This window comes from Harmonia axyridis, chromosome 4 (assembly GCF_914767665.1).
Source record: "Harmonia axyridis chromosome 4, icHarAxyr1.1, whole genome shotgun sequence".
Taxonomy (NCBI): Eukaryota; Metazoa; Arthropoda; class Insecta; order Coleoptera; family Coccinellidae; genus Harmonia; species Harmonia axyridis.
Genome location: NC_059504.1, coordinates 14,258,197 through 14,269,141, shown reverse-complemented (window position 1 = coordinate 14,269,141; position 10,945 = coordinate 14,258,197). Strand labels below are relative to the sequence as shown.

At 34.0% G+C, this 10,945-nt stretch overlaps 1 protein-coding gene across 45 annotated transcripts in view; it reads left to right on the top strand.

Moving 5' to 3' along the window:
• Positions 1–10,945, top strand: part of LOC123678263 (antichymotrypsin-2-like) — a 35,339-nt gene that overhangs the window by 11,472 nt on the left and 12,922 nt on the right. For 2 of the 45 annotated variants that reach the window (XM_045615222.1, XM_045615223.1), the window contains exon 4: positions 2,965–3,140. The exons of 22 other annotated variants lie outside the window; for them this stretch is intronic. In XM_045615222.1, the coding sequence (XP_045471178.1) occupies positions 2,965–3,104 (140 nt within the window). In that variant the 3' untranslated portion in view covers positions 3,105–3,140. Of the gene's footprint in view, positions 1–1,433; positions 1,774–2,230; positions 2,407–2,964; positions 3,141–3,750; positions 3,953–5,230; positions 5,429–5,683; positions 5,889–6,157; positions 6,406–6,941; positions 7,140–7,389; positions 7,639–8,604; positions 8,823–9,062; positions 9,320–10,945 lie in introns of those variants that run through there. 21 more of the 45 variants (XM_045615197.1, XM_045615179.1, XM_045615195.1 and 18 more) reach the window with 16 other exon arrangements.

Below are 10,945 nucleotides of genomic sequence, written 5' to 3'. Positions count from 1 at the left end.
TAGTGCCATCATAAACATAAATGAACGATTTTATCTTTCAGGTCTGAAAATTCAACTTGTATCAGCTGTGTATGAAAAATTGCAATTCTTTGCGGATCATCCGTTCATATTCTCCATACTGCATGGAAAATACCCAAGAATTAATAAAATATTCCAAGGAAAATATTCCGAACCTAATTAACTATGTTTGTCCCAACAAAAAATGAATATTCAAATCTTCGTTGTTCATTTTTAAAGATGATAAAAAACAAATTTCAAATCGATAAATAGGTATACTAACTGACAAAGAATCTGCAACACCCAGAAGGAGCTGTTTAAATTACAAATTTTATTTGGTAAAACATAGATAGTATAGCAAGGAGTAAATGATTGAAATTTGGAGAAAAAAACGAAGGGTTTACAATTTTTTTTAATAAAATTGTTAATAATGTGTTTGTTCACCGCGATTATCTATACACTCCCCAACACGGCATTGAGGCAATAAGATAGTCTATTTCTTCTTGAGGGATACTATCCCAAGCTACCTATACTTCATGTCTCAGAGCTCCCAAAGTGCGTGGGGGCTGGGGTAAATTTCCAAGCCCCATGATGCCAAAAATGCTCTATGGGCGAAAAATCGGGGGATCTGGGCTGCCATGGCAAAAGATTCGCATGGGTCGATTCGAAAAAGTTTAAACTAACTCTTGCAACATGAGGTCGGGTATTATCTTGCCGAAATATTGGATTCTCGAGCCGGTTAAGGTGAGGGAGAACATATAGCTTCACTATTTCCTGAAAGTAACGCGGCGCTGTCATGTTACCGCGAATAAAGACTAAAGGTAACTTACTAACATGTGCATGTTCGTACTCGTGCAGCCATAGAAGAAGCCTTTGATTCTGGTACCCACGCAATACGATAAAAGTAATTGATCCTCATCAGCATAAGTGAAATGGTTTTCGGTTTGGGATTGTGTGTTGTCTTCCAAAGTCGTCTCTATTTGCAGCCTGTTAGTCAAACTCTTAATTTCACTTCATAATGTTGATTTGCTATGAATAACAAATATATCTTCTTGGCCGTTTGTAGACATTGACTGTTATCCCAGAAATTCCAGATATTTGCTTTGGTTTTCTAAATACGGTACCTCACTTGTCATTAATGAAAATGAAGCTTTAACCATTTCTTTACTCAATGTCGAGTTATAATGGCTTTCAGTAGTAACTAGTATTGCATCTTCGTCCGTAACTTATGAACTGCTTATTGCTTTCTGGGACGTTTCAAAAGACGTTTTCGCATTAATTGTCTTATATGCAATTTAAATATTGACTCCCGCAGTTCCCGCATGAAAAATCCCGCAATTTTATCCCTCAGAATTTCAGAGGAATCCCGCATCTGCGGGATTAGATTCTTTAATCTGATACTTCATTTCGATTCATCTAATATTGCGTCGTTTTAGGTGTGCTAATCAACACTTTGTCCCTCAAAAGAAGATCATATTTCTTGGCGGACCATCCCTTCATTTTCATTCTGAAGCAGTCATCTACAATTTTATTCGCTGGAAAGTGTACAAAACCAGTTTCTGGAGATAGCAGTGTGGGACCAAAAGGTGTTCCTGTTAAAGATCCTCACAGTCATGATATCTATATCAATCTTGATTGAGACAACCCCTTGTGTTCTTCCTTTTTGTTTGCTTCATGACACCATAAGACTATAATTTTACCTTTTGTCAATTCTGAAATGTGATTACTTATGATATTATTGTGTTTATAAGTTGACCTAATGAAATGTTTCAATTATTTGTTTATTTAATTGACTCAGTCAATAATTCCTCTGAATAACCTATTTATTGAAGTTAAAGATGTATCTTTCTGAAAAAGGGCAAAATCATTTTGTGGTGACTCTTCATTTGCCCCAGAGATGGCGTCGTAAGCTGCACATCTATCGGACTGCCGAATTCGGACGACTAAAGTGTTCAGCTTCGTTGGTGGTTTATTGGCATAATAATTTGTATTGAAGCTATACACATAATGGCATCTTCGTCATGTAATGTATTTGCTATTAAGACTGCGCAGTTCTATTTCATTCTACATTTTTGAGTCTGATTTTTAAATTAAAAAAATGCAAAGGTTTTTTGGGCAATTATAAGTCTAGATAAGGTGAATTTGACACTATTTCGATGCAATCTGAGAGTACATTGAGTTCTCAAAGCCTTGTAGCCAAAATGTAAATCCCATAAAAAACATTTTGTTTCAGCTATATCATTCGTGCCTTTTTCGTCAGTTCCAATGAGGCCATTTCAACCTAAAGAAACCTTCATTGCAGACCATTCCTTTACGTTCATGATAAGATTGAATAACGATGTTCTATTCTGTGGAACAATGAAGGAGATATAAAAAACAATCGTTTGAGTATTAATTTTAAGCATTAAGGTAACAGGAGTTCGAATTTTATGCTAATATTTTCTTGATTCCATTTCTTCAAAGACTTTTGGTTTTTGGTCTCATCTTGCATGATGGCATACGATGATAAGTGTCCAAGATTGAGCATGTCCATTCATTCTTCTTCAATATTTTCATAAAGGTGTGTTCGAAACTTCCTCATAATACTCTTCTATTTTATAACTTACACAATTTCTTTCCTTTTTTGGTGAAGGTCTATAGCTACATAGGATTTAAAAATCTTCGAACAACTTGGATTTCTGATCTGTATGTCGGTCTGTGTGTCCTTATATCCTTCTAACAGCCTCAAATTCTATAGTTATCATTCGATTTCAATAAAATTTGGTATGGGTATGCTGTTAGGGATGTAGATGGTCCCATACGAATTTCATCTCTTGCAGATGTAGGGTACCCGTTGACCCGTTTTTTGGGCAATTATAAATCTAGATTAGGTCAATTTTAGACTATTTCGATGCAATCTGAGAGTACATTGAGTTCCCAAAGCCTTGTAGCCGCAATGTAAATCAAATAAAAAACATTTTGTTTCAGCTATATTATTCGTGCCTTTTTCGTCAGTTCCAATGAGGCCATTTCAACCTAAAAAAACCTTCATTGCAGACCATCCCTTTACGTTCATGATAAGATTGAATAATGATGTTCTATTCTGTGGAACAATGAAGGATATATAAAAAACAATCGTTTGAGTATTAATTTTATGCATTAAGGTAACAGGAGTTCAAGTTTTATGCTAATATTTTCTTGATTCCATTTCTTCAAAGACTTTTGGTTTTTGGTTTCATCTTGCATGATGGCATATGATGATAAGTGTCCAAGATTGAGCATGTCCATTCATTCTTCTTCAATATTTTCATAAAGGTGTGTTCGAAACTTCCTCATAATACTCTTCTATTTTATAACTTACACAATTTCTTTCTTTTTTTTTGGTGAAGGTCTATAGCTACATAGGATTTAAAAATCTTTGAATAACTTGGATTTCTGATATGTATGTCGGTCTGTGTGTCCTTATTCTAATAGCCTCAAATTCTATAGTTCTCATTCGATTTCAATAAAATTTGGTATGGGTATGCTGTTAGGGATGTAGATGGTTCCATACGAATTTCATCTCTTGCAGATGTAGGGTACCCGTTGAGCATGCGCAAACCTGTAATTTCCAGGATCTTCATATTTTGCCTTGGCTATTAGAGCTGTGCAGTTCTGTAATTATTTGATATGTTTCATTTTACAAGCATGGGGTCTAAGTAACAAATCTAAAATTCCTAGATATGAATTCCTCTGGCCCAAATATGTGAATCACATCGCAATTTTTTGTTTCAGCTATGTCTTTCTCGGTTGCTACGTCATTAGTTATACCACCAACACTACCAAAAGAAACCTTCATTGCAGACCATCCATTTACTTTCATGATCAGATTCAAAAACGATGTTTTATTCTGTGGAACGATGAGGGATTTTTGATGAAATTGTTTGAGTATTGATTTTATGCACCAATATTACAGGAAATAAAATCTCATGGACATATTTTTTTATTCAATTCCCTCTATCTTTAGACTTCTGGTATTTTCTTATCTTTAGAATCTTCTTCGATTGTTTCACAGAAGTTGTCCGAAAGTTCTTCATTGTATTCTTCTAATAGAGAAATCTCATAATAATTTCGTTTTTTTTTTCTTGATCGACTTTTAGTATCTTTCTATGTCAAAGTCAAAGACTACTCCACTCCGGTTTTTCCTTAGTTCAAGTTTTTTCTCGATAACTCTTAAAGTTTTCATTCAAGGTATTGGGTTTGCTTGAGTAACCCTCCCTTTTTATACGTAGAATTGACTGAAAGAATAAAAAATATAGGTGCTCATTTAAAAATCTTGAATTTGGATGAATTTGAGTTGTACAAACACCCTATACATGTTTGGTTCGAACCGCAAACAGGCTCATAATCCAACGTATTGGAAGAATCTAAAATGAAAAAGGTTTTTCGAAAAAAAACTTCGTCTGCAGAAATATAAAAAAGAATGTGAGTCCTTGTCGCAACCAATTTTTTTCATGAGAATCTCATGAGCGTTGAGTTCATACCCAAGGTATGGCATATTGTTGAAATTGCCATCAAATACCAAAATTATGTTTAGTTTTACATAAACCTCTAATAGGCCATCGTGGTGAATCACCCTGTATATATAAGGGATCGAGCATGTTGAAAGACAGGCCTTATATATTAAGTAAACAATTTAATATATTTATCTTTAGTACTATTTATTGCTCCAACAATGAACTTGAAGGTCTATTTCCACGTTTTGGTGAGAAATTCTTTCAATTTTTTGTTATATATCATATCATTACTGATGAAGAATGTTGTAGGAATTGTCAACCTAGCGATATCAGAAATAGTAGCCAATTAATTGAAAGTTGATCATACTTTTATTTTCATTCTCAAATCAGAAGCTCCACCTCTGTTTTATTCCACGCGAAAGTTGTAGGTACACCCTGTATCTGGAGAAAATGCTTAAGCCTTTCCAGAAATTCACAAAAAATAACTAATGCCATAATTTAACAACTTTGGTGTTTGGCTATCGGTTTGAGTGTCCGCAAGTGTTTGTAACTGCCTTAAATTAAGGCTTTAACTACTTCTACAAATTGTGGGGTCTTAGGTCTGAATAAAATTCTTTCTATAGCTTTATTCGGTAACTATATAATAAAGCTAATAATTTTACTCTATTCTGGAAATTCTGGCTCTAATATGAGATACGAATTTCCGAACTTCTATACAAAATATGTGAATCACATCCAATTTTTTTGGTTTGTTTCAGCATTAGTAATCGCTGTTCCTACGTCTCTGGTAATAAGACCAAGTCTACCTAAAGAAATCTTCATCGCAGACCACCCATTTACTTTCATGATCAGATTCAAAAAGGATGTTTTATTCTGTGGAACAATGAAGAAGCTTTGAAATTTTTTCAGTATTAATTTTATGCATTGGATTAATAGGAAATAAAGTTTTATGGGAATATATATTTTTATTCAATTCCTGCAATTCTTCAATTGCTTCTGGTTTCTACATCTTATAATTTTGAGCTTGGCATAAGTACATGACAACTACTTACCAATATTAACTATATGTTGCATTCATCCTCGATATTTTCATTTAGGTGTGTCCAAAGGTTTTTCTAATACTCTTCTAAATCAAAACTCACATAATCAGCTTTAATTTTTGGGTGGAGGTCCCTTTTTGTCAAAATCATTGTTGTTAATGATTTTTTCAGGAATTATCATCCAAGACGTATCAGCTCAAATACCAAGTTATTTTCTTGTTGATCACCCCTTCATTTTCGTACTAAAATCTGCATCATCCGCTTTATTCCAAGGCAGAATTGTACACCCTGTATCTGGTGACGATACTAAAGCTCCTCCAGGAAATCCAGTGAAAGATCCTTTCGGACATATCATCAACATTAAATTGGATTAAATGTATGATTTTGTACATTTTCAATAAATGACTTTGAATATCGATATAACCTTCTTGCATCTAATTTTATATCTTGAACCATTTTTCACATAATCATTGAATAACAACAAATGGTCTGATATCCGTCTATTGCTATTCTAACCATTTGAGAGGGCAGTGCTTTTGGATGCTAATATCACGTCTTTTAAGGTGTTGTCAAAACTTTTGCTTTTCGTGGAATTCTGTTTCCACTTTCTGTCGAAATCATTGTTGATATTGATTTTTTTTTTAGGAACTACCATCTCACTCGCATCAGCTATAATCCCACGTTATTTTATTATTGATCACCCTTTCATTTTTATTATGAAGTCAGCATCATCTGTTTTATTCCAAGGGAGAATTGTACACCCAGTATCTGGTGACGATGTTAAAGCCCCTCCAGGAAAACCATTAAAAGATCCTTTTGGACATATAATCAACATCAAATTGAATTAAATTTGTGATCTTGTATGGCATTTTCAATAACTGACTTTGAATAAAGGTATAACCTCAATGATTGCCTCTTATTTCATATCTTGAATCATTTTCCACAAGAATGCACAAAATTCATTGAACTAAAATTGATCTGATATCTGTTCTTTGTTTATCTAACAGTTTGAGGGTGTTTTCTTGGATGCCAATATTGCGTCTTTATAGGTGTTGTCGAAACTTTTGCCATGAATGGAAAAAATTGTATTTTGGACGAGCACCCCTTAACTTTGATTCTGAGACAGTCATCCACGATCTTGTTTACTGGAAAGTGTATAAAAAAAGTGTTTCTAAGGATACAAGTGTAGCCCCAAAAAATCTTCAGTCATGATATTTTATTAATCTTGAATGAGATGACCACTTCTGTTCTTTCTGTCTGTTTCAAGGAAAAAAAGACCTTTTATCAATTCATCAGATATGTCTTCATGATTATCGGAATTATTGATTGTACTCTATTCTAGAAACTCTGACTCTGATATATTAAATGCGAATATCCAAACCTCTATAGAAAATTTGCGAATGACATTCAATTTTTCGATTTGTTTCAGCAATAGGAATCCCTGTTCTAGTCTCTATAGAAATAACACCTAGTCTACCAAAAGAAATCTTCATTGCTGACCATCCATTCATGTTCATGATCAGATTAAAAAACAATGTTTTATTCTGTGGTACAATGAAGGAGCTTTGAAAAAATTGTTTCAGTATTAAATTTATGCATTGGATTAACAGGAAATAAAGTTTTATGGAAATATACTTTTTATTCATTTCCTGCAATTCTTCAATTGCTTCTGGTTTCTGCATCTTATCATTTTAGCTTGGCATAATTACATGGCAACTACTTATATTAACTATATGTTGAATTTATCTTCGATATTTTCATTGGATTGAGCCCAAAGGTTTTTCATAATACTCTTCTAGTTCAGAACTCACATAATCAGCTTTTATTTCTGGGTGGAAGTCACTTTTTGTCGAAATTGTTGTTAATAATTTTTTCAGGAATTGTCATCGAAGCCGTGTCAGCTAAAATACCAAGCTATTTTCTTGTTGATCACCCCTTCATTATCGTACTGAAATCTGCTTCATCCACTTTATTCCAAGGCAGAATTGTACACCCTGTATCTGTTGACGATGCTAAAGCTCCTCCAGGAAAACCATTCAAAGATCCTTTCGGACATATTATCAACATTAAATTGGATTAAATTTGTGATCTTGTATGGCATTTTCAGTAAATGACTTTGAATAAAGGTGGTATAACCTTGATTATTGCCTCTTATTTCGTATATTGAATCATTTTGATCTTTTTTATGATCTTTTTACAATTGATCTGATATCTGCTTACTGCTTTTCTAACGATTTTAATGCTAATATCGTGTCTTTTAAGATGTTGTTGTCGAAACTTTTGCCATGCATAGAAAAAATTAGATTTTGGACGAAAACCCTTTAACTTTGATTCTGAGACAGTCACCCACGATCTTGTTTACTGTAAAGTGTACAAAATCAGTTTCTAAGGATACAAGTGTAGCCCCAAAAATCTTCAGTCATGATATTTCATTTTATATATGTTTTATCAATCTTGAATGAGATTACCACTTCTGTTCTTTCTTTTTGTCTGTTTCAAGGCAACAAAATACCTTTTGTTTGTCAGATATAACTTCACTGAAATTTTTCAAATTTCGGTTCTCAAGCCTTGTTATTATGGTTGGGTTCGAATGAAATATATCTTCGATTTCAAAATTTCTGTTCGAAATAGCTTTTCTCACCATCCTGAACAACTCAGGTTTCACGTATGTCTATTTGTGTGTCCTCACATCATTGAAACAGCCTTAATATCTCCAATTCTGATTCGATTTTAATGAATTTTGGTTTGGGTATCCAGTTTGTACCATAGATGGTCCTATATACTAGCTGAAATAGAGAACGCATTGAACAAGCGAAAAATTGCCTAGATCTTCATATTTCGCCTTCGCCGATGTACCTACCGGTTATTAGAACTGCGTAGTCGAGTAATTATTATATAGTGTATTCAATTTGACGATTGTGGAATCTACAATCTGAATAAAAAAAAACCCTTTTTTTTGGGAAAATATTTAGTTAGATTGAGTTAATTTTACCATATCTGAAAACTTTGACACTGTCTGAAAGTAGATACGAATTTCCAAAACTCTTCATAGAAAATATGCGAATTACATCCAATTTTTTCGATTTTTTCAGCAATATTCCCCGTTCTAGCGTCCCTGGTAATAAGACCTAAAGAGATCTTCATTGCAGACCACCCGTTTACATACTTTCATGATCAGATTGAAAAACGATGTTTTGTTCTGTGGAACAATGAGAAAGATTTGAAAAAAAAAACAGTTTCAGTATTATTTTTATACATTATTGGATTAATAGGAAATAAAGGATTTTGGGAATAATTTTTTTATTCAATTTCCGCAATTCTTCAAATACCTACTTCTCGTTTCTGCATCTTATCATTTCAAGCTTGGCATGATGACATGGCAACTACTGACTAATCTTAACTATGGTGCATTCTTTTTCGATATTTTTATAGAGGTGTGTTCGAAGGTTTTTCATAATATTCTTCTTGTTCAGAACTATCAGCTCTCTTTTTTGGGTGAAGGTCTATTCCCACTTTTTGTCCAAATCATTGATGATAATGATTTTTTCAGCAATTCTCATCTCACCCGTATCTGCTACAATACCAACTTATTTCCTGGTCGATCATCCATTTATTTTTGTACTCAAATCAGCATCATCAGTTTTATTCCATGGAAGAATTGTACAGCCTGTATCCGGCGATGATGCTAAAGCTCCTCCAGGAGAACCATATAAAGATCCTTTTGCACATATCATCAATATAAAATTGGATTGAATTTATGATTTTGTATGGAATTCTCAATAAATGACTTTGAATAATGATATAATATTCTTGCCGCTTATTTCATATCTTGACCCGTTTTCCACAAAAATGTACAGGGTGGGCCAAATTGGACACTTTTCGAATAGGAAGTCCCATTTCTATACTAGATAGACTGGAAGACTTGGACACTTGGAAGACTGATGTCGGTATCATGGGAATCTCAAACATGAAAACCGAAACTCCATAGCTATCCACGTCACTTAGTTACAGGGTGTTCATTTTCGAAATATTGCTTTAACTATTTTTCTATTGGAAATTTTCCATTTCTGAAAATTATCATTCCAAAAATATAGTATATTTTTCTGTCATGTAAAGGGTGTTTTTTTAGAGCTATGGAACTTTAAATTGCAATAAAACAACGATGGATTATTCGATTGACATGAATTTCATTTATCCGCAAGATAATCTTGTGGCATTACATTTTAAATATGATTTCTGGCATATGCCACGGCTGGCTCGGATGTAGTCCAATCTGGACGTCCAATTTTCGATGACTTTTTCCAACATTTGTGGCCGTATATCGGCAATAACACGGCGAATGTTGTCTTCCAAATGGTCAAGGGTTTGTGGCTTATCCGCATAGACCAATGACTTTACATTGCCCCCACAGAAAGTAGTCTAGCTGTGTTAAATCACAAGATCTTGGAGGCCAATTCACAGGTCCAAAACGTGAAATTAGGCGGTCACCAAACGTGTCTTTCAATAAATCGATTGTGGCAAGAGCTGTGTGACATGTTGCGCCGTCTTGTTGTAACCACAGCTCCTGGACATCATGGTTGTTCAATTCAGGAATGAAAAAGTTAGTAGTCATGGCTCTATACCGATCACCATTGACTGTAACGTTCTGGCCATCATCGTTTTTGAAGAAGTACGGACCAAAGATTCCACCAGCCCATAAAGCGCACCAAACAGTCACTTTTTCTGGATACACTTGAGGATTAGTTTTACTCTAAATGTGGCAGTTTTCTTTGTTGACGTAGCCATTCAACCAGAAGTGCGCTTCATCGCTAAACAAAATAAAATGGACGTAGTGCGCGATACGTATTCCGCACAGAACCATTATTTTCGAAATAAAATTGCACTATTTGCAAGCGTTGTTCAGGCGTGAGTCTATTCATAATGAATTGCCTAACCAAACTGAGAATAAATCACTTGACAGCTGTCAAATTGGTAGCCATCTTGAACAATAATGCCAACTTAAAGTTATATATCTCGAAAAAAAATTACTCATTACAATGTCCCAACAGGTAGCCGGATAGGTCGCCTGACCTAACGTCTTTAGACCTTTACCTTTAAGGAAGAATTAAAGTTATAATATAAGGATAGATCATTAATATTATCAGAAAAATACCAAGTATGCTTCATCTTTATTAGAGGTATAGGTTTATTTTTGGAATGGTAATCTTCAGCTCTATCGAAATATGTAGAAATATACGGGGTTTCCCATCAAAAAAAAAATTCATAGCGATATCTCATGAAATATATCAGTTTGCAGAAAATTGATAACGTCATTGAATTCTACGTAAAAAGTTGCTCTGAAATGGTTTTCACAGAAATGAAAAATTTTCAACAGAAAAAAAGATGCAGCAATATTTCGAAAATGAGCATTTTCGAAAAACACCTCAGAGACCG